The sequence below is a fragment of the Carassius gibelio genome, chromosome B16 (genome assembly GCF_023724105.1).
Source record: "Carassius gibelio isolate Cgi1373 ecotype wild population from Czech Republic chromosome B16, carGib1.2-hapl.c, whole genome shotgun sequence".
Classification (NCBI taxonomy): Eukaryota; Metazoa; Chordata; class Actinopteri; order Cypriniformes; family Cyprinidae; genus Carassius; species Carassius gibelio.
In genome coordinates, this window is record NC_068411.1 from 10,685,195 (window position 1) to 10,708,663 (window position 23,469).

Sequence of the window (23,469 nt, forward strand, 5' to 3'; positions counted from 1 at the left end):
TAATGAATTGAAAAATGATTGAAAAAAATCATCCCCAGAGGTACTGTATAAATAGCAAAAAAATAGCTAGTAATATTATCTGATTATTTTTAGAAAAGTTGACAAGTGTGTATGGTCTTTTCCTTATTAACATCCATCTGAATGGGTGGAGTTTCTAATGAACTTTAATGGTGAGATCCTGCTTACTGGGAGTGACAGCCAAACCCCTTCCTTTCTGTCTCCTCATGCTTGCTTTTTCAAACACAAACATATGCACACACTCTCACACACATCCAAGCACAGTTACACATTTACAGTCTTGCACGTCTGGACAGAATGATCAATAAAGAGTCACAATCTTCAGACCACCTTACAACAGCCTCACGCAGAGGGGTAAGCAAATAAACCTTTTTATCACTGTATTAATAATGGTATGATTGTTACAGAAATGTATGTATTTTGTATTTGATATTTGTTTTCTTATCAGAGCATGTATCAGATCATAGAACAGATGTGTTATGTGTAATAAAGAATTTCATTGATTTTGATTTTGTTCTCTTTTATTGATAGTTATGATATCTTTGAAAGCTGAAATATAATGTTACATATACAGTACCTCTACAAAAGAACAATTTGTGGGCTCACATCTCAAAATTAATATATGTGTATATAAGATATAATTTAAATAACAATTCAATGGTAAGATTTTTAGGATGACAACACAGAAGCAGTATTAAAATGGTGTTAATACTATATGTCTTTGAGTTCAAAACGCTAACCACTTTCTTTGATCAAATTAGAAACTGAAACCATAATATGGGTTAGCGTAAGAGGCTCTAGGATGATATGAGAACATACTTACATCTGGTTGAGTACGGTACAAAACTGAGTGTGCTCCAGGCCATTTTTACAGAAGATGACAAACCTTTGATTGACAGAGTGCCTGTGGACTTGACAGTGTCTGGAAGAGTTTCCCAAATCTCACAACATGACAGTTGTCAAAAAAAAAAAAAAAACATCCAAGCAAATGCTGAAAGTCATTAGTTGGGCAATTCATTTAAAAAGTAACCCTCTTTGTCAATCACTCACTGTAAAATGATTTTGTCAGTTAAAAAATAAATAATAAATAAATGCTTTATTACATAATATCTAAATTGATTACATAATATCTAAATTGAAGCATCGTGATTACAAGGTTGCATTAAGTTGCCTTAAAATGTAAAGCTCGCCTCATAAATTCAAATGCACAATTTTAAACTTTTCATGTGCATGTTGGATAAATGATTGCTTGATGTCTAGATTCAAAGCATGACAATATATAGTTTTGTAAAGTAATAGCAAATAAAAACTGTATGTTTTTTTATTATTTTTTTATTATAAATAGTTTTCAGCTATTAGTTGCATGAGAATTAAGCTGGAATTTTGATATATTCATTTTTTTGTCTGTAGGTGAAGATGGCAAAAGTGGCAATAGCTTTTGCCGCTGCCTTTATGCTGGCCAGCATAGCAGTCATCATATCTATAGCAGTTGTACAAACTCATAAGAAGACTTATATATCGCGTGGATTAAAGGTAAAATTATGTAATTTGTACATGCGTGATACAAGTCGGAACCTATTAAACTCCCTTTAGAGTGTATAAAATTATGAGGCATGAAAGTACAATTGGTAAGTATAATTAACTCATTAATGTATTAATTAATAATATATAATATTATTTGTTTAATAATATGTAATATGTGGTTAAACTATATATTACACATGAATGTTTGTATGTTCGGCTTATGTAACATTCCTATTAAGTGTTGAAAAACAAACATCACACATCACACATATGGAACACTATTCATTTACAGATGAATAGTGGGCAAAATGTGGTGAAAGATTATTATAGTTATGATTTACGGATTATGCCTTTACATAATACTACTTTCAGCTTCCTATTACTCAGTGAATTGTTTTTTTTTTTTTTTTTTACAACACTCACTGTAAACCTATTTTTCTACACACAAAAACTACTTTCAGTGGATAATCACCATTGATGGAGTTATTTAATTCCATACAACAATGCATCATTAATCTTTAAATAGATGATCCTTTTGATGACTCATGAAGTCAATCCTTGAATATTTTCCCAACGGAAAAAATATGCTTTTGTTAGTTTCTTCCAAAAGGGCTTCAGGCAATTAGACATGCCTGCTCTTGACTGCTTCACTCAATCATGATTGAGACCATGTCAAATTGCTATTCACCAATGCATTTTGTGGAGAGTGCAAATGAATAAGCTCTTTATGGCTTTGAAAGAAAGAGAATTTGGTGGTGACAGTTACTGTAACAGTGTCTTTCATCACTTCTGTTGCTCTCTCTCTCTCTCTCTCTCTCTCTCTCAATATCAATTTAGAGTGTGCTTTATTGGCATGACAAAAGCTGTACATTTGTATTGGCAAAGCAGTTGCAGCTGGGCTGCTTACAAATAGTGCACATATGTATTAACAGAAAGAAAAAGAATAATAGTAATAATAAAATATATAAAAAGTATTAACCATGTAGTGCAAAGTGAATTAGTGTATGTGAATGTATAAGTTAGAAATAAAATAGAAAATGGTAAAATAGAATCTCTCTCTCTCTCTCTCTCTCTCTTTCTGTCTGTGTCCAGTATGGTATTGTTTTGGATGCAGGCTCCTCCAGGACCACTGTGTATCTCTACGAGTGGCCTGCCGAGAAAGAAAACAACACTGGGGTTGTGAGTGAGACCAAAAAGTGTCAGGTTCAAGGTACTGATCAACTTTACAGTGCTCATTCTTTACAGTGAACAGCTCAGAGATATTAATGGAACTTTCCATGAATTCTGCCCAAGTTAGGTGTGCCATGATGAAAATAAATAAATAAATAAATAAATAAATAAATAAATAATAATAATAATAATAATAATAATAATAATAATAATAATAATAATAATAATAATAATAATAATAATAATAATAATAATAAAAGGTCTCACAGTTTGCAGGTAGACTGTTCTTCACAACATTTATTGAAATAGAAAAAGTGAGAAAAAAAATTGAATATAAAATAATAATAAGTATAGTTCTTTACTACTCTTTTTTTACTACTGTTCTTTACTACTCTTTTAACATAGGCAGTTATACTATAATAATGAAACTTAAACATTTTATATATTACAGAAGGTAATGTAATAATAAAATCTGTCTTTTCAAGGCCCTGGCATTTCAGATTTTGGTAAAGATAAGGATCAGGATAAAAAGACATGGCAGAGTTTAAAAGATTGCATAGCAAATATAACTCAGGCCATTCCCTCCCATCGGCATAACTCGACCCCAGTCTTCCTTGGGGCAACAGCAGGGATGAGGCTTCTACAGTAAGAATCCTTTTTTATATATATATTTTCTTTTTATGTTCTTATCTCTATTGCTATATGTATCAGTTGAGCCATTTACTGTGATACTGAGAGTTCAGTGTTAGAGAACAGAATTAAATATGAATAGTAAAATATTAGATAAAAGAAAAATGGCCTTATGCTTCTACATGTTCAGAGAGTTACAATTATGTTCATAGTGTTATTTCTCAAATAACAATGCATTTTAAATCAATCATCGAAGAAATATCTAAATATATAGTTGCCACAAAGTAAAACTGACATGATGCATGCCATATCGTTGCAATAATTTATATATTTTTTATTTGATTTTTTTTTACACAGTATGAAAGATGAGGAGACTTCCAACGCTATTCTGAAAAACATCAAGAACTACCTTAGCTCTCTTCCTTTCAATTTTCAAAATGCATCCATTATCTCTGGACAGGAAGAAGGCCTTTATGGCTGGATCACCGTCAACTACCTGAAGGGGAACTTCCTAGAGGTCAGTCCATGGGCAGCTTTACTGTGCAGTGGGGATCTTTTGATTTTTTTTTTTTTAAGGTATAGTCATTTTATTACACAATATTGAATCTGAACAAAAAGTAGAGAAAACTGAGATTTATTGAACTTTTTTACATGTTTAACTTTAGTCTGTTTTATAGAAAAATCTCTGGAATTCCTGGGTACATCCTCATGGGGCTGAGACAGTTGGCTCATTGGACTTGGGTGGCGCCTCCACCCAGATTGCCTTTGCCACTTCTGATGATGCCAAAGGTGAAGACGTCATTAAGGTTTCACTCTATGGCTATGAATACAACATCTATACTCACAGTTTCCTCTGCTATGGGAAAAATGAAGCTGAAAAGAGAGTTTTGGCCAAACTTGCAAAGGTAGAGTACACTCATGCCATTGTCAAATAAATTAGTGTGAATTACTTGTTCCATAAAATATAAATATGTTTTATTTATGATACAATAGGTAAAACATTTTAGATCCACATTGGATTTTTCTTTTAGATTGCATATGAATTGTGCCTGTTAGACAGCTTCTATTTGCTTCACTTCCATCAGTACACAAAGATATTGATCTGCAAAATATGCCTAAAATCTTTTTTCTAAAATCCATTTTTGCTGAGACATGCAATTAAACCCATAGCTTATGGGGAAATCAAAAATTACCTGTATTACAGTGTATGATGTAGCTGTCCGTCAGTGTAAACAATGTGCAAAGTAATTAAACCAAAAGTACACGATTTATAAAGTTATTGGCTTCTAAAGTAATGAGTCGACTCTGAATCGTGTTCAGACTCTACCGTGTTGGGAGAAACGGAACTCTGACCTGCCCCACCCCCACACACAGACGCTCTGGTTGGTGTGAGAGCATCATGTCGAGGAGACAGTGTGTTTTTAATTGTAAAGGCAAGTTTGTTTTATTTTCACTGCCAAAGAATGAAGATCAGAAGAACCAATGGCTAAAATTCATTTTTACCACAATACCAGAGCAGTACAACAATTCCCTTTTGTTGTGTTCACAACATTTCACTGATGACTGCTTTTCTTATCTCGGTGAGTACAGCGGGATTTTCAAAGAGTTTGGCCATAAAAGAGGGTTCATTACCAACTTTATTTAGACCAACAAGCATCTCCGAATCACAACGCGAAGTATGATTATGAAGTTATGTGTTTGTTTTCTCCCGAGCGTCTTATCAGTATGTGTTCTGTCTGCAGCCTTTCTCTGCGCTGATCTTCATTTACAAACACGTCATTAAAATGAAGTGTAACAAGTGCTGCTAACAGATATTCTGTGATAAAGTAATCCATATGAAAACGCGATGTCCGTTTTTCAAGTCTCCCTTCATTATATCTAATGTGACCACGCCCCCGCGCTGAACGCGCTATTCAGATTCAAACTGAAGCGCGTGGCTTGAATACGCACACACAGAAGAAAAAGCAGCCAGACTGTTCAAGTTTTTGATTTTACTGTTTCCTTCGCGATGAGAGGAATAAGACATAATTCACCCCAAACAGATGCTAATGCATTGTTTACCATGAAGTTGTGTGTGGAACAACCAATCAAAACTATGTCAGTTGACCAATCAGAACACAGTATGCTACCGAAAGGTGGAGTTTAAGGAAACTGAATCTTTTGAACAGCTTAGCGCGAACCGTTTGAGGATCTCTGAGAATTGAGGTAATTTTAAAATTATATTTTGACAAAATGACAATGTTTTTTAACCTTGGATGGATTTAAAACTATTTTACAGGACTTATAAACAGTGATAGGAAGCTTAGAATTTTCATCTTACTGGCTCTTTAACGTTTCCCCGAACAATGCAATGTCAATATTTGTACAGATTGCAAAAATATCAGCCATTTAATGTAGGGTAAAAAAAGAGAAATGAATTTCAATTTTATTGTCCTGATTTCTACCAGAAATGTTTATGTTAATATTTTCTTTAACTGCATTGTACTGTATTAGGTATTTCCCAACATAAAACTATACTTGTCATGATTCTGCCCTCGTGTCATTGATTTTTCCTAGTCTTGAGGCAGGATCATGACAGACCCATGTTTTGTGTACAAGCGCATGGCCTTGTCTTTGGGCCATGTGCTTGTGTTGTCTCGTTCCCTTGCCCCGCCCCCCTTGTTAACCTAGTCGTGTCTTGATTGTCCTATCTGTAACACCTGTCGTGTCTTGATTAGTACCCCTATTTAGATCTCCTAGTGTGCTCTGTCTTGCGTCGGTTCATTGTCATTGTGATTGTACCTGTGATTGTTCCACTCTGTGATTGTTCCTTAAGAAGTGTTTGTATTACCGTGAGTGTTTGTTTATAGTTAGTATTTAGAGTCCTTGTTTATCTTGTCAGTCCAGTCCTGTTTTAGTTATTTAGTCTTTACCTTGCTCCGTGTTTTCCCCCTCGTGGGTTTTTGTTTCCCCTTTTTGTAATAAACCCTTTGTTTTGAGAATCCCTGTCTGCACCTGAGTTCCTCCCTTACCAATACCTGACAGAATGAACCGACCACCAAGGAACTCAGCAGACAGGAGGCAATGCTGGATGGCATCAGCCAGCCAGCGAGATTGTTTTGAGGGCTCTCGCCTTGTGGTGTTCCGGGGGACCAGGGGAGGTCGTTCCGGAGTGAGCGGGCGAGAGGAGGAGCCCCAGAGGTCCCCACCTACCCAGCTGCCGGCGATCCCGGAGGGTCGTGTCCTGGCCGTGGCAACCCTGGGGGGTCAGGCAAGCCCCTCCCAGAGTCCTGAGGTGCCCTCCTCAGCCAGCAGTCTCCCCATGAAACGAGGGAGACGGTTTTCATGGGAGTCGGCTTCAGAGTCTTCGGCGTCCGAGTCTGCCCTGTCCGAGACCAAACTCCCCCAACCCGCCTCTGACCCAGCTGTAGCCTCTGCACCGCGCCCGAGGAGGAAGAGGAAGAAGAAGGGGCCTGCCGGTCCTGTGACCCTGTCTCCTCCCGAGTCAGCAGCGGTGAGCGTGCCTGAGCCAGCAGCGGTGAGCGCTGGCGTGCCCGTGCCAGCAGCGGTGAGCGCTGGCGTGCCCGTGCCAGCAGCGGTGAGCGCTGGCGTGCCCGTGCCAGCAGCGGAGAGAGCTGGCGTGCCCGAGCCAGCAGCGGTGAGCGTGCCCGAGCCAGCAGCGGTGGGCGTGCCCGAGCCAGCAGCGGTGGGCGTGCCCGAGCCAGCAGCGGTGGGCGTGCCCGAGCCAGCAGCGGTGAGCGTGCCCGAGCCAGCAACAGTGAGCGTGCCCGAGCCGGCAAAGAAGAGAGCTGCAGTCGTGAGAGCGGAGGAGAGAGCCGCGGCCGACTCTGCAGCAAAGACTCTTGTACAGTCGGTCTCATCCCATAAGGAGCTGCCTATTATCCTAGCTGCTAAAGCTTTTTCTGATTATTTGTCCCGTCTTGTCCAAATTTTAGAAGTCCCCGTCAGTCCTGTTTTGTCCCCTGACCCTGTCCCCAGAAGTCCTAAGTGTCCAGCCGTTGTCTCCCCGTGTCCTGTTGATGTGGCCCCGTGTCCTGTTGATGTGGCCCCGTGTCCTGTTGATGTGGCCCCGTGTCCTGTTGATGTGGCCCCGTGTCCTGTTGATGTGGCCCCGTGTCCCGTTGATGTGGCCCCGTGTCCCGTTGATGTGGCCCCGTGTCCTGTCGTCTCCCCGTGCCCAGTAGATGTTGTCTCCCCGTGCCCTGTAGATGTTGTCTCCCCGTGCCCTGTAGATGTTGTCTCCCCGTGCCCTGTAGATGTAGTCGCCCCTCGTCCTGTTGATGTTGCCCCGCGCCCCGTAAGTGTTGCCCCGCGTCCTGTGTCTGCTCCTGTCAGTTATCCCGAGAACCCTCCCCGCCCCTCACCACCCAGACCTGCCCGTACCCCCCGTCGTCAGCCTTCGTCCTGTCCTTCTAAGATCCCTACCCCTCCCACCCACCCTGGTCTGTCCCCCATGAACTTTGTACTCCCGCCTCCTCCCCTTCCCTGTTTGTTTTTTTTGATTTGTCACCCTAACCCTGCCGTTGTGTACTCCTGTTTGCCTTTGTTGTTATTTGTCATGTCTTGTTGGTTTGTGTCTGTGTCCCAGTCTGTTATGTCAGTCATGTCCCGTGTTTGATGTTCCCTGAGGAGCGTCTGGAAGCCGCTCCTTAAGGGAGGGGTTCTGTCATGATTCTGCCCTCGTGTCATTGATTTTTCCTAGTCTTGAGGCAGGATCATGACAGACCCATGTTTTGTGTACAAGCGCATGGCCTTGTCTTTGGGCCATGTGCTTGTGTTGTCTCGTTCCCTTGCCCCGCCCCCCTTGTTAACCTAGTCGTGTCTTGATTGTCCTATCTGTAACACCTGTCGTGTCTTGATTAGTACCCCTATTTAGATCTCCTAGTGTGCTCTGTCTTGCGTCGGTTCATTGTCATTGTGATTGTACCTGTGATTGTTCCACTCTGTGATTGTTCCTTAAGAAGTGTTTGTATTACCGTGAGTGTTTGTTTATAGTTAGTATTTAGAGTCCTTGTTTATCTTGTCAGTCCAGTCCTGTTTTAGTTATTTAGTCTTTACCTTGCTCCGTGTTTTCCCCCTCGTGGGTTTTTGTTTCCCCTTTTTGTAATAAACCCTTTGTTTTGAGAATCCCTGTCTGCACCTGAGTTCCTCCCTTACCAATACCTGACAATACTAACATTAAAAGAGACTTGTTTTAAACCCATCAAAGGTGGTCTGTCCCACCCCAGCAGTTGAAGTGTTTTCCAATTTATCAAATAGTGTTAAATGCTATTTAAATGTAGTGCAAATAGTGGCAGATATTATTTGAACTTCACTGTAGTTGTAGTACATTGTTAAATAGTGTTCAAGAATAACAACATATCCCGTGTATATGATACGTACATCAATGTATGCTGGCTTAATGGGATCTTATCTTTCCCTAACCATATTGAACCTGCTGATCAGTAAATGTGTTCCAGGAAGAGGACTGAGCAATGAGCCATAGTTCTGAGCGTGCACAACGTGAGCTTTATGTGTCATGGTGGATGTGCCAGCCCATTTGATTATCAGGATTCTTTTGTAATTTTATCTATCTCAACCAGATAGCGGTGAGCAGAACTAGTGTAAATAAACTTTGCAAACAAATTGGGCAATTTTCACTTCAATTTTTTTTTTTTTTTTTTATGATTAACTATTTTAATGACCAATTACCTATTATCAATATAAAAAGGTAACACTTTACTTAAAGCCTTTATGTATAATGCATCATAAAATTTGTTTTAATGTATTACTTATGCCTTGTAATGCATGTTATAATGCATTGTACAATCTCATGAATAATTGTGACCACAGTTAATGCATTATAACACTTACAGTATCAATTCATTGTTACGCTATGTATTTTAAATTCAATGTTAATATTTACGACAAGATATATTGTATTAAATTACACATTATGAATAATTATAATACATTATACCCCCTATTAACCTTTTAAAATGCATTATAAAGGCTTTAAGTAAAGTCTTATCATTTTACATAGTTGTCTCTCTCTCTCTCTCTCTCTCTCTCTCTCTCTCTCTCTCTCTCTCTCTCTCTCTCTCTCTCTCTCTCTCTCTCTCTCTCTTTCCCAGGAATCCACCGACTGGTCTAATGTGAATCACCCCTGTTATCCTTCTGGCTACAATAGCTCCATGCTTGCAGAGGAGGTTTTTGGCAGTGAATGTACAAAGAATGCTCTTCCTACAAAGTATAGTCCACAGCAATATATTAGTTTCTTTGGACAGAGTGACCCTGAACAGTGCAAATTATTAGTTAGGAGTATCTTTAACCTGACATCCTGCCAGGGAACTGAAAACTGTTCCTTCGATGGAGTTTATCAACCACCACTCAGTGGAGACTTCATGGTAGGCATTTCTCTTAGTTAAGTTACACGCTGTAGCAGAAATAGTGGTAATGCTTTAGATTAGGGAGTACATTTTCAATAAGTAAGAGTTTTCACTCAATAAAATCCTAAAGTAGTTGTTACGTTTAGGTTTGGGGTAGGATTAAGGGATCTAAAATATGGTCAGAATAAGGAATTAATGTGTGCTAATAAACAGCCTATGTGCTAGTAATATGCATGCTAAACAACTAGTTAATAGTTTACCCAAAAATGAAAATTCTGCCATAATTTACTCAACCTCTTGTCATTTAAAACTTGTATGCTGTTATTTTGTCTGTAGAATGCAAAAGGAGAATAAAAAATATATAAATAAAAATAAAAAAACAAACTCTGAAAAGGACATCAAATTCACCATAAAAGAAGAGAAGTATACTATACACCAAGGCTTTGGAAGCCATATGGTAGCTTTGTGTGATCTCAATGATGTAATGTTGCTCTCAAATCAAATGGGTGTCTTTATGGTCAAACCTCAATAATGCCAAATGTCATTAATTTCTTGCATGTTATTGTGACCAAACGTTCCGGCATTTTTGTTTAGGCTTATGCAGGCTTCTACTGGACTGCTTGGGCTCTTAAAGTGAATGGATCCAAAAGTATGGAGACTTTCAACATGAACATGAAACAGTTTTGCTCAAAGGACTGGGAGACTGTGAGTATTGACCAACTGCATAATCATGACTGGTAGGATTACATACGCTGGAATAAATTATTCTTTGTGTAGATTTGATTGATGTGTAAAATCAATAAATCAACCTTTTAATGTCCTCCCGACCCCCTTTAGCTCAGGACATCCATCAAACACATCAAAGAAATACATCTGAAGTCCTATTGCTACTCTGCAAATTATGTGCACAGCATTCTTGCAGATGGTTACAAGTTCAACACAGACAACTGGAAAAATCTCAATTTTCAGAAAGAGGTACATTCTTTTTTTTCTAGCAGGATTCTGACAAAGGCCAAATGTATTTTACCGTTTACTGTTTTACTATTGGTTTATAAAATAACTAAACTCATTACAAATAAACTCAGTACTGTTTTTAACCAGATACACATCAAAATAGGAAAATATTGATATCATTGTAGTTTTAAGAATGACAAATTCTACTCCCTCTGTTTTATAAAGGCAATTTGCATATACTCCAGAATGTTATGAAGAGTGATCAGATTGCGATTGGTTGCAAAGTCCCTCTTCGCTATGAAAATTAACTTAATCCCAGAAGCATTATCGCTGTATCACAGCCCTGCCACAAAAGGACCATCTAACATCATGTCAGTGATTCTCTCATTATCACTTATGAGTGTTGACGAGGACAAGGCTAGAGATCACTCTGTCATGCTGAATGATTTAGAATAACAGACTGGAAGCTTTAAAAGGAGGGTGGTGCTTGAAATAATTTTTCTTCCTCTGTTAACTATGGTTACCTGCGAGGAAACATGTGCAGTTATCATTGCTTTGCACAAAAAAGGATTCACAGGCAAGGATAATGCTACTATAAAGATAGCGCCTAAATCAATCATTTATCAGATAATCAAGAACTTCAAAGGGAGAGGTTAAATTGCTGTTAAGATAGCTTCAGGGCACCAAAGAAAGTCCAGCAAGTGTCAGGACCGTCTCCTAAAGTTGATTCAGCTGTGGGATCCGGGCACCAGCAGTGCAGAGTTTGCTCAGGAATGGCAGCCGTCAGGTGTGAGTGCATCTGCACCATGGACTGTAGAAAAACATGGACGTAGTGTAGGGTGATGACCCGTAGACTCCTGAAGAGCGTTTTTGAAGCCAAAAGTGTGCAGAGCGAGCCGTCACCATCTTGGCAATGCGTCACCACGTAACTCTCCTGGACAATCGAAAATGGGTAAAAGGCGGGAGCTGGTTGCTGAAGACATGCCCACCTAGCTCTACATCAGTGGCAATCCACCTGTCACTCAAGTGACCACACCCTTAATTATGCAGAATTTTAGGGCTTAATGTAATTTAAACTGATGAGTTATTAAAAGAAAATTCACCCTCCTCACAGGTGTCATGTAGGGCAAAATTAGCTATATAGACCAAAATAATTTTTTGAACCAAGCTGTAAACATGTTATAAACATGTTAAGTTGGGCATTTTAACATGGGGAGTCTATGGGATTGACTCCCTTTTGCAGGCTATACGAGAGAGAGAGCGGGAGGTTGCCGCTTGATCTACATGCACAGTTAGGCCAAGACTTTTGGGCAGCAAAGAACCCACTGCATGCTGGAGCACCTTGCCATAAGGCAAAAGTGATAACAAAATGGTTTGGGGAACAAAAAATCTACATTTTGGATCCAGGTCCAGGAAATTCCACAGACCTTAATACCATTGAGAACTTGTCGTCAATCCTCAAGAGGCAGGTGGACAAACAAAAACCCACAAATTCTGACAAACTCCAAGCATTGATTATACAAGAATGGGCTGCCATCAGTATGGGTGTGGCCCAGAAGTTGATTGACAGCATGCCAGAGCGAACTGCAGAGGTCTTGAAAAATTCTTTGCATAAACTAATTGTAATTGTTAATAAAAGCCTTTGACACTTATTAAATTCTTCTAATTTCATAAGTTAATAAAATTAAAATAATTGAATTCACTAAATTTAATGAATTAATGAAATTACATTGATTCATTTAATTTTTTAATAAGCGCAAAAGGTTGTGGGTTCGATTCCCAGGGAACACATGTTAAGTAAAAAATGTAAAAAAAATTAAATTAAAAAAAAAAAAAAAAAATGCACTGTAAGTCACTTTGGATAAAGGCGTCTGCTAAATGCATACATTTAATTTTAATAGAAATTTTATTTAGACTTCAGTATACCATAGCAACATAAAAAATAATCTAAAAACACTGTAGCAGCAGACTTTGTGAACATGTATATTTGTGTCATTCTTAAAACTTTTGGCAACAGCTGTACAGTGCTGGCCAAAATTATTAGAAGACCTGAAATTAGAAGCCTCTGAAATATTTTTGCCTCTAAAATATTATTTAATTTCATAATGTTCATCAAACATGCAGATGGTAGTTCTGAGCACAACAAAACTTGATGAATTGAGTCTGTTTTTATCCACTTTTAACTTTAATATTTGGCATGTCCACCTTTTGCAGCAATTACAGCAGCACATCTCTCTGGCATAGTGTCAATATATTTCCTGAGAACACTAATGCTATCCTCATGCCTTCTGCAACTCAAGCCAAAGGTTTCCTTTGACTGTACAATAGATCTGTCCAGTTTATTTTCCAACTTGCCCCAAATTTGATGGGGTTGAGGTCTAAACTTTGAGGTGGCCAGTCCATCATTTTGAATGTTCCAGCAGATTCCTTCCATCGCAGGTCGTTCCGGAAATAGTTTGTTATATGAGTATTGTAATGGCAAATTCAACAAAAACAACTGAAATCTCTTAAATATGGCAGGTTTTCTGCTAATTTTGTGATTTTTGCAATCTGAACACATTACAACATTGCAAATACTGCACATAAGACGCTAAAACTCAGAAATGGATGATAAACTTTACAAAGAATTAAAAACAAATGGCAAGTTAAACATGAATTTTTACAGAATACTGTAAACCAGGAATATTAATTTAAATGTCTTTTCACAGTTAATGCATTTCTTAGCACCTGAATTTTAAGGAACACACATCGAATCTAGTAACCTATGTGCTGTATCAGCGCATGACTGTGATGTCAAATATCTACCAATGATATTCTCTCCCCCTCCAGCAAATCAGTTCTGTCTATCAAAACTCTGAAATGAACTGGACCTCTCCATATGTCTGTTTGTGTTTCACAGGTAAATAAGACCAGTATAGCCTGGTCCCTGGGCTACATGCTTGCACTTTCCAACATGATCCCAGCCGAAGGGAAAGTCATCAAGCTGCCCATTAACAACGTCCTCTTTACTGGTCTCCTCCTGCTGTTCTCTGCTTTGACTATTATCACTCTTACATACCTCGCCATTGCACTGGTGCGCTTTTGTTATTGAGGTTTTTGTACTGAGTTCTCGTCTGCAAGACTCGTGTTCCACCCAGGGAGGTATTGTAAACCAGGAGAGATGTTGATGTGTCAATGCAGATGTACCTGCTAAAGAAAGATTATAATTATAATAAGGTTCAGCGGTGCTAAGGTTAAAAAAAGACACCTGATGTGAACACCAAACCTGTATTCAATGTCATTCTATCCAAAAAGGCAGTGTACAGGTCTTTCTAGCCCAGGAATGCAGAAGCAAAGTCTTGTACTGGGGATTTGAATGAAAACACTGAAGACTAAGAAAAGATTTTAGCATATTTACAGTGAAAAGTATCTATTCGGTCCTGACGATGTTTTGATTGTGTATTGCATCTAATGTTTGTCTCGTTCAACTGCATCATGCTTTATGTATCATACATGTATATTTCTGCATGTGCTCTTCAGCACACGTCGTCTTTGGACGAAATATGTCATAGTACTCTAAATAAATGTTATGATTGTTAATGAGAATATTAATGTGCAGTGAGGACTGGTGATTATGTATTTCAGCTGATGGCATTTGACGTAATGCTATTAAAGTAAGTAAAAATAATTAAAGGACACTTTTTATATAGACAAGTCAAGTCATCTTTTTTTACACATAAAGTGCTTTACATGACACAGATTGCGTCATAGCAGCTTTACAGTGTTCAACAGGAAAATAATGTTTCAACAATGCAATCAAATTTCAATTATGCTGTAAAGCAGCTCTTTAAAGAGAATAATAGTAAACATTCAATTTTCCAGGTAAAGTCAGCTCAGTGTTGACTCCTTGAAAGTCAACAATGGAAAGGGACCCAAAATCCATTGGTGACAGAAATGGAGTAGAAGGGTAATAATAATAATAATAATAATAATAATAATAATAATAATAATAATAATAATAACCTTAGGAGAAACCAGGCTCAGCAAAACAAATATATCAGAAATATATTCTAAATAAATCTGAAAATTCAGTTCGACCATAAAAAGTTCATCCATTTTTTTTATAGGAGAATGGGAATGATTATAATATGTTTTCTTTGGAGTAAGATAAAGAATATCAAGTCAAAATGTATACAGAGCATACTGTATATATGTACTGTATATGCATGTGATTTTATTAGATGCAATTCAGCAATAATATTATTGAAAATGTAAAACAAGTATAAAAGTATCCATAAAGGTTTTTAAATTCTAAGTTTTATTGTTTGTTGAAATATTACAGAATTATTTAAAATTCAGTAAATATGAGGCTGTTTTGCAAATAAATAAATAAATACAGTTATTCACATATTCTGCATCTTCCTCCTCTTTAAAATCAGAGGTGTTGTTAGCTTTTTGTTATTTATTTATTTTATTGAGGCTCCAGTGGGTTTTCTTCTTTTTCTTCTTCCAAACAAGATTCCTGTGCGATATTAGAGAGAGAGAGAAACATTGCTCAATGTACTCGCCTGGTTCCCAATCATCTCCTTCTGTTACTCACCATTCTACCAGAAGAGGACAGTACAGTCCTAAAATATATTCTCAATGTGCCTTAAATTATTTTTTAGAAGTACTCTTTATGGATAGTGAACCAAAATGTGAAATATTTTTTGAACAATACAACTGATATAAATCATTTTCTTTGTAAAAATGAAAATGAAATAGTTTTACAAAGCCCTACATTTCATCCTCTAATTCACCACAAGGAACTGTTCTTGTACTCTGAAATGATCATTTAATGTTTCAGAACATTTCATCATTTTGTTACTTTTTTTTAGACGACAGTGGAGGTTAACACCAAGTTCCCACAGAAATATTTTCCCAAAATGAACAGTAGCTGTAACTTTGAAATTAGTTACCAGTGTACATTTAATTTTCTTCTGCTTGAGGATTTTGTTTACACAAAAAATAAATGAAGATAACATACAACATTTGTGAAATCGCTAAAAGCACCCAGCCCACGACAATAAATCTCCTCAGTATGTTCTTTTTTTTTTAAGTCTCTTCTCATGTTACACAGCACATTCCTCTCCAAACCTCCACTCTGCTTTCCCTTCTCAAGTCCACCGTCCTCCTGCAATGTGTTGCTAGAGATCAGAGCTTTGTTCTGAGACTTTGGAAACGTTGCAATGGAAACTCAAGAATAAACCCAGGGAAAGTCACTAAACAATGTGACTTTGGATGCATCTCATGCATAAACCGTTCCAGTTAAGATGAGAGTAACTTCAAGAAGGTTTACATCATGAATAATACTGTATTTGCATGGATGAGGAGTGCAGGAATGAAGATGATGTGGCGCTGATGCTGTGATTGAACAGCCGGGAACACATTAGACGTCTATCAGTGGTTTTTATAATGGTAAGTGTCCAATTGAGAACTTTTCATTGTTATACTACTGTAGCTCAGAATGATTTGTTTGTATTTACTTTTGCACATTGACTGCTTTCCTAGAGTTTATATTGCACAGGTCATGCTTAGTGGTGTATTATTAAATACTGAATGAATATTGTTTGAGATTTTATTGTTTAACTCACAATACAAACCTTCACAAAGCTGGATAAAAGTATTGCTTTTAAAATGTATCTGAATTCAGTAAAAATAAAATCTAATAGCTCAAAAGAATGTTTTCCAGTGCTCTTTGCAGAACGTGGCACTAAAGCACATTGTGTGTATTAAGATCAGACTTCTGATGTGTGTCTTTATACTCGGCAGGAAAGTCTTTGTTGTCAATAATGCAAGAGTTGTACAACAGTGCCTAATGTTTTTCAGCATTGAAAATTCTTTGAATCATTCATCCCAGCTCCAGCCCTCCTCAGCAGACCCCAGCAGACCCAAAGACAGGCGTTCTGCCTGTGAGGGTTAGGTTGCAGTTACCAAGCATTGCATTGCAATTATTTGCAGAGAAGCCAATGAAAAATGCATGTGGACATTATCTGCTGATCACTGAACTACTGCGATGAATCTAGTTTTATGAGGTAAACTTATTTAAAGTAATCTTTGATACGGATCACTCGTGCATTCAGTGAAGGCTCTTTGATGGTAGAACATCCAGCAAGATGTTACTGCAAAATAAAAATCATCAGGACCCTAATGCAAAGCTTCAAATCTAACCTGCTTATTATGTTATATGTGCCATTAATCCTGGCAACAAAACAAACACTACAACAATATTAAAAAACTACTGCTACTATTATTATATTACTACACTCTTAGAAAGAAAAAAAAACTCAACAAATGTACCTTTAGGAGTATAATGAAAAAATTTCCGAAATAATGCGTGTATACGGCATTGCGAGACAAACTGTTCCATGCCTACTGGCACTGGCATCCAGATGTTGATGTTAAAGCTGGAATTTAGTCTAGAATCCATCTGGAGGTATTTTAATAAGATTACAAGGTGTTTTGAAACTAAAACCAAATAATAATACCTCGCAGGGAGATTTGCTTATTGTCTGTAAAAGATAACACTTTTTCCACCAAACCCGTTTGCACTAAACCTATGCCAGAATGCTGTGTGTGTGTGTGTGTGTGTGTGTGTGTGTGTGTGTGTGTGTGTGTGTGTGTGTGTGTGTGTGTGTGTGTGTGTGTGTGTGTGTGTGTGTGTGTTTTTTTTTTTTTTTTTTTTACGATACTAGTCGATTTCCTTTTTTGAACAAAAGGAAACCCTGGGCACTTAAAAGCTGGCAAGAGCAAAGGGGTTTTATTCTGGCAATCCTTCCAAATGGTTTGTTGGCATGGAGATGGTGCTTAATTGCAGGTTGCAGTATTGTTGACACCAGGATGCTAAAAGCTGCTGCAGTTGTCCAACTGTGGTCTTTCCTGTGTGGACAATACACTATTTGTAGTGCATTGTCTGGTTTATTAATGCCTGCAACCTTTTGTCTCATTCATTTGTGTTGTCTAATCATGCCAATGTGTATATGTCAGATTTCTTACCAGTTTTTGAAAGGGCAGATTTCTCTTTTGTTTCAGATCAAAGAACTTGTTCCAATAATTCTGCAGCTCCTGTTTAAGTGTTTGTTCTGTTTGTGTTGGCTTATGATAGCTGGCATGACTTTTCTACAAGATAAGAAAAATGAAACGGTTTATGCCAGATTTGCCACAGATTTATAGATTCTGAAAACCCACAGGATATTGCCATCCCTAAACCTGTCTCTTAAAGCTTGTACATGAAAATATAATACAAACAGTACAATAAAACCAATACATTACTGTCATTTTACAGTTTTTTATGATTACATAATTTAACAAAACCCAGTTTTGGCACACACATGGTACATACAGTTGGATTCTGTTTGAACCACTTAGACACCGCTGTTCTCAATCTTAAACCCTTGAAACAATTCAGTTTTTAAAGTACATGAAGTTAAAGTATATGAAAATATTGACCTAACACAACACATGAGACAAGTTCTGCCCATTTATGAAAATATTTACAGTATTTCTCACCACATTGTAAAATCCTTCAGTACATCATTGCAATTAGGCTTTGTACAGAAAATCCGAACATATTCCAAATACAAAATAGTACAGTACATAAACTTTTGTGGAGATGGGGGAAATACACCTTAGCGTCAACTCTTCGTATGGCCACCTCATCAATACCACAGTCAATGTCATCCCTCGCAAGATAGCAAGGAAGGAATCCTCTCGAATAGTGAATCCTTAGTAAAAGGAGGAGTAAAACATAGTGTTGTGGGAGGTACTGGAATAATGGAACCAGACACCTGGCTGCCCAATACTTAGGCTACGTTCACACTGCAGGGCTTAATGCTCAATGCTCGATTTTTTGCAAGGCCGTTCACATTTCCAATTAAATGCGAACTTTTGTGATCTCCTGTGTGAACGTGAAATGACCCAGAAGTGCAGAAGAGTTCTCAACGGTGAACGACGTCACTCGTTGTTAGCGGAAGTAGCTAACGTTAAACATGGATGTCAACAACAGTGTAGTCAACAGCGGAGCTCTTTTTGCAATATTAAAGTTATTTCACCAACTGAGCCAGCACAATTACAATCTTCTCGTTTTAAGAAGAAAATTAAAAAGAAGGTTTTTGGCCATGGCGTTTTGTGGAGCAGTGTTAGCAACGTCGGTACAGAGAAACGTGTGGGTGTGGAGTCGCAGGCAGGAGTGGTGGGATACTGATGTGAGTGGCTCTTCTCGTTCCCGCCTACTTCAACACAGAATTATGACATTTGTAGCGTATGCAATGACATATGGGTCGGATACATGTGGCCTGGCCGTTCAGAGGGAGGTCGCATTTCAAAAGATCGGATACGTATCGGATTCAGGACCACATACCCAAGTGGCCTGGGTCACATTTGAAAAGATCGAATCTGTGTCGTTCAGACTGTCATGAAAATATCAGATACAGGTCGCATAGGGGCAAAAAAATTGGAATCGGGTCGTTTCAGCCTGCAGTGTGAACGTAGCCTTATTCTGTCTAAAAACATGAGTATGTAGTCGTTACTGTAAGTACCTATTTTGGCATTCAATACCATTGGAGGACCCCATTCTGTGTGATTGCAGCATATTGTGATGCTACTACTATGTTGACCTGGGACATTCAAAATAGCTCTGTGGCCATAGATGTTTTACCCTATTCTGCTTCCTTTTCCTGCACTACTGCCTTTCATTTTTGTTGAAGACATAAATTCACCTGTTGGCTTTTCATTATGCTTACACCTTAATTGTTGAGTTCACAGTTAAGTAAATGCACACCTGATGGCCGTGTTTAATCAATTGGTTCATAAGTGTAGTATTTTGGAAAGCAGTGCAAAGAAGTGACATCATATTATATTTCTGTGTCTACGTATGTTTAGTGTCTTGCAAAACAATGTGTGTAATGTTTTGCAAAAAGTGCGAGGTTGAGAATGTGCTTATAGTTATGCAGAATTGGGCTGAAGGTTTTGCTCTTTGAGTGTCAGGTTTTACTAACTGTGTGTTATTTTTAATTTTAGTGTGTGAGAAATCATAATAAACTGTAATGATGAAGCATTTGCAGGTGAGGTTTTAAACGTTTAGCGTTTTATTCAGAACTTATGCATTAACATCTGTTAAATGTGACTCATTGCTGAACATCTTGAATTCACTTGTAAGAAGGGATCTATGTTTGAAAATATCTGTGCCATCTGGTAGAGGGAACCAGTTTGCCAGTTACTGCCTGGCTGAGTCAGTCACTCCTGAGAGAGCAGTATTTCCTACTGATAACTTTAGACATTGCTGTCCCAGATTCCCAAGAACTTATTTCTTTCCTTTATGTAAAATCATTAGCTGTTCATATTTCCTGCTGGAAAAGATGCAGTACTTATAAAAATATTCAAAGCGTATATAAGTAATACTCAGTGTTCTTTCAGTACTATCATATATTACATGTACTGCTCTGTGTGTGTGTGTGTGTGTGTGTGTGTGTGTGTGTGTGTGTGTGTGTGTGAGTGTGTACATTCATCATAGATTGAGATTTGACTCTGACTCACACAACATTATCTAGAAGTCATTTCTGCAATGTTATTGGTCTGCCTGTTAATCAGCGGCAGCCAGTGAGCAGTGAGCAGCGAATGAGCATGGCAGAATGAGATAGCCACCAAGGGAATTAGAATTGATTGTCTGAGGAAGTTGTGACATTGTAATAATGGCTTCTCAAATTGCCATGGAGCAACAGCACCTGCACACAATTTTGTTGAGCTTTAGGAGCAAGTCGGTGTCAGGGAGAGACTAAACATAGATAATCAAGAAATATGATGATATTTGTGTTTAGTTAAATCTGAAGGCATTGCAAGCAGGTTGTCTACTGTATAGCTTGTGTATTTAATTCCATGGGTTCATCCAGCAAACAGATCTAAAATGGTCAGAGGTAGATGTACACAATGTCATTTTTAAAGATAGTATGGGTACTGATACTCTCTTTGTGGTACTCAATTGTTATAGACCCTATTTAAGGGGGCTTCAGCTCACTGGTCTTCCATTTAAGTCTGAGTCAACATCAATCTGGATAAATTTGAAAATGCATCTTTTTCTCTACGTTTTGGCCTTTGCATTGACACTGACACAGTGTTTCTGAAGACATTCTCCCAAGAGGATACATTTAAAAATGCTATTTTGTCATTGTAGTGTGGACTGTGAAAATGGATGTATTCAAAAACTATGATAGGTGTTTAGTCATATATAGATATGTACCAGCATTGTTGTGTCAGGTATTCACATTCATGTCACAGTCTTGTCTTTGTATTACATCCCTAAAAATCTGACAGAATATTTACTTGCAACTGCTGGCATGAGGCAAAACATTGCTTATTTTACATACTGTCACGGGAGGAGCACAAGACAGACACAGTGGGCGTGGCGTCAGGCCTCGGAGAGGCTTTTATTAACAGAAATCATAAAAACAAAGGGAATAAAAGTGGCCAAAGGGGGAAAGTGTCCAAAATAACAGGGAATCTGGTGTCCTCGTCGTGCTGCGGGATTTGTGTAGGTCGGGCAGTGTTCATCAAGGAAGGGTCCAGGCAAGGGGCGGAGTCCGGCGGCCGCACGCGCTCCCCTCCTTGGTCCGGGGCGCGAGGAGCGGCGGCTTCTCCTAGCGGCCGCGTCTCTCTCGTTGGCCGCGGCGCTGGTAGGGGATCGACGGCCCGGCATCCTGGCCCGTCGGCCGTGTATACGGGTGCGGTTCCCATCCGGATCGCGGGTCCGGCAGCTCACGTCTTGGTGGCGCGGGAGTCCCTCAACGCACCCTTCCTGGACCCACGAGGACACCAGTGTGCATGCACGGGGAAGAGACCGGTCTCCTGAGGAGAGGCGCGTTGGGCTTTTAAACAGCGGCGGTAATGAGGCTCCACTTCCTTCAGGTGTGCCCCATCACACGCCGCCAGCCCTGACTCGTCCAGCGCCCCTCCTCTCACACACCCACTCCAGTCGGGAGCCTGGTGAAGGGCGGCGATTTAGGACGGGGTGCCGGTGATAATCAGGGAGGAGGCAGCTGACTCGTCACAATACATATATATAATTGCTTATTTTACATACATACCATACATGGAATGGTGTTTGTGTGACCTGGACACAACAGTGAACAGTGAAATATTTTGTTGAATATGAGAACATGAGAACGTTATTATGTGTGGTCTCTCTGTATCATCTTACTGAGTTTTTATCACTTTTTATGCATGCACAGTAACATGACTGGGGCATTTTCAGAAATTTCATCATGGATGAGGAATTCATAATAATAATAATAATTATTATTATTATTATTATTATAATTATAATAATAATGCTGAGATGGAGATTGTTAAGAAAAGAAAACACTGTTTACAAATTTATTCTCAATAATGTGACTGTAGCAAGCCCTGCTAAAATCTGTGATTAACTCAGTTGTCAGCACCCTTCTGTGATTATTAAATCTCTGTTCAAAGCAGCTGCAGCTGTTTGCAATTACAGTATTTCAATCATATTCCTCACAGTTATTGGGGGGGGGGGGGCATTAAGGTTAAAGTTACAGTATTACAGTATTATCCTTCCCTCTAGTTAGTGGCAGACCCGGTCATACAGGTCACACATAGGGCAGCAAAAACCCCACACAAAGCTCCCACACACATGTGCACTACACTTCTTCATTTTTCATTCAAAAAACTGTGAAATTAAAAATGCTAAAATGCAAGAAAAACTGTCACAGTTACTTACATACATGCACCATTTAGGAGTATATCAGCTAAAATACAAATAAATGAAAATAAAGCTGACTATCAAGGCAACATAAAATAAAAATACATGATTTACTTTCTTAGCCCTTTAAAACCTGACATAAAAAATAGTTGTCAGAGAAAAAAAAAACTTTGATTTTTATGGTGTATTGAACCTACTTTTTCTGTAAAATATGGTTTATTAAACCTATAAAAAGTGCATATGTGTTGTAAGTATCATTTTTGATACGTTAGGCTTTTTAGTCTGATGTAGAATGATAGAGGTGAATATGGAGCTCGTACTTCAGGAAGAAATAAAGTTTTATTCAGAGAACAAAACTAAGCAAACAATATGCAATTTGCTGATATATATTTATGGCCAAAAAGATTAAATTCTGGTAGCTTAAATGTAAATCAAGGATATACATATATATATAATATCTAAAACTGTATAGCAGCAGCATAAAATGCATAGAAATATCAGCTGTCACTCTGTCTCCTAATAATATATTATTGAAAGATTGTAGTTAAATAATTAGCTTCACGATCAAAACTAAATAATGCATAAGCAAAAATCTAAATATCAAAATGATGGCAGTTTTTTTTCCAGAGAATAATTAGCCTATCAAAAATTTCTAATTTTGTGTGCTAATAATGGTTTATTTTATTTATCTAATGCATAGTTTGTGATATGTTTATGTATTTATATAGCTTTCTAAAGCTTGGTCCACAAGAGCCAGTTGCTTTGTTGTTGTTGGTGTATGCTGTTTTTCTCTGTTGCTTTTGTATGTGAATATAAATGACTGCAGCAGACTGTCAGTGACACATTTTCATCCTACACACAGAGCTGCGCATTATATATTTCAGGATGACACTAGTGTCAAAAGCATCTGCTCCATAATAAGAAAGACACTCGCTGATGACACTCTGAAGGAAGGACAGCCATGGCAGCAGATGGCTGATCTCTTTTTCTTCCTCTCTCTTTCTCTTTCAATCTTTCTCTCACCGTACCTTCCTCACACCTAACCATTTGACTTCTGCATGCAATGTTATCACA

The 23,469-nt window shown here is 38.3% G+C and overlaps 2 protein-coding genes across 2 annotated transcripts in view; both read left to right on the forward strand.

The window, feature by feature from the left end:
* The first annotated feature begins 259 nt into the window (after window positions 1-259).
* On the forward strand, window positions 260-14,254 carry LOC127975029 (ectonucleoside triphosphate diphosphohydrolase 3-like). Its single transcript, XM_052578765.1, has 10 exons — window positions 260-372; window positions 1,429-1,551; window positions 2,635-2,752; window positions 3,198-3,357; window positions 3,700-3,859; window positions 4,020-4,247; window positions 9,456-9,728; window positions 10,305-10,415; window positions 10,548-10,685; window positions 13,564-14,254. Exons 1-10 carry the CDS (start codon window positions 316-318, stop codon window positions 13,753-13,755), a joined length of 1,560 nt encoding a protein of 519 aa, XP_052434725.1. The 5' UTR covers window positions 260-315; the 3' UTR covers window positions 13,756-14,254.
* A 1,488-nt stretch (window positions 14,255-15,742) lies between these two features.
* The window catches only part of LOC127975028 (Golgi-associated kinase 1A-like), a 33,092-nt gene continuing 25,365 nt past the window's right edge, over window positions 15,743-23,469 (forward strand). The window contains exon 1 of the mRNA XM_052578764.1: window positions 15,743-16,100. Coding sequence (XP_052434724.1) covers window positions 16,098-16,100 — 3 coding nt within the window. The 5' untranslated portion in view covers window positions 15,743-16,097. The remainder of the gene's footprint in view (window positions 16,101-23,469) is intronic.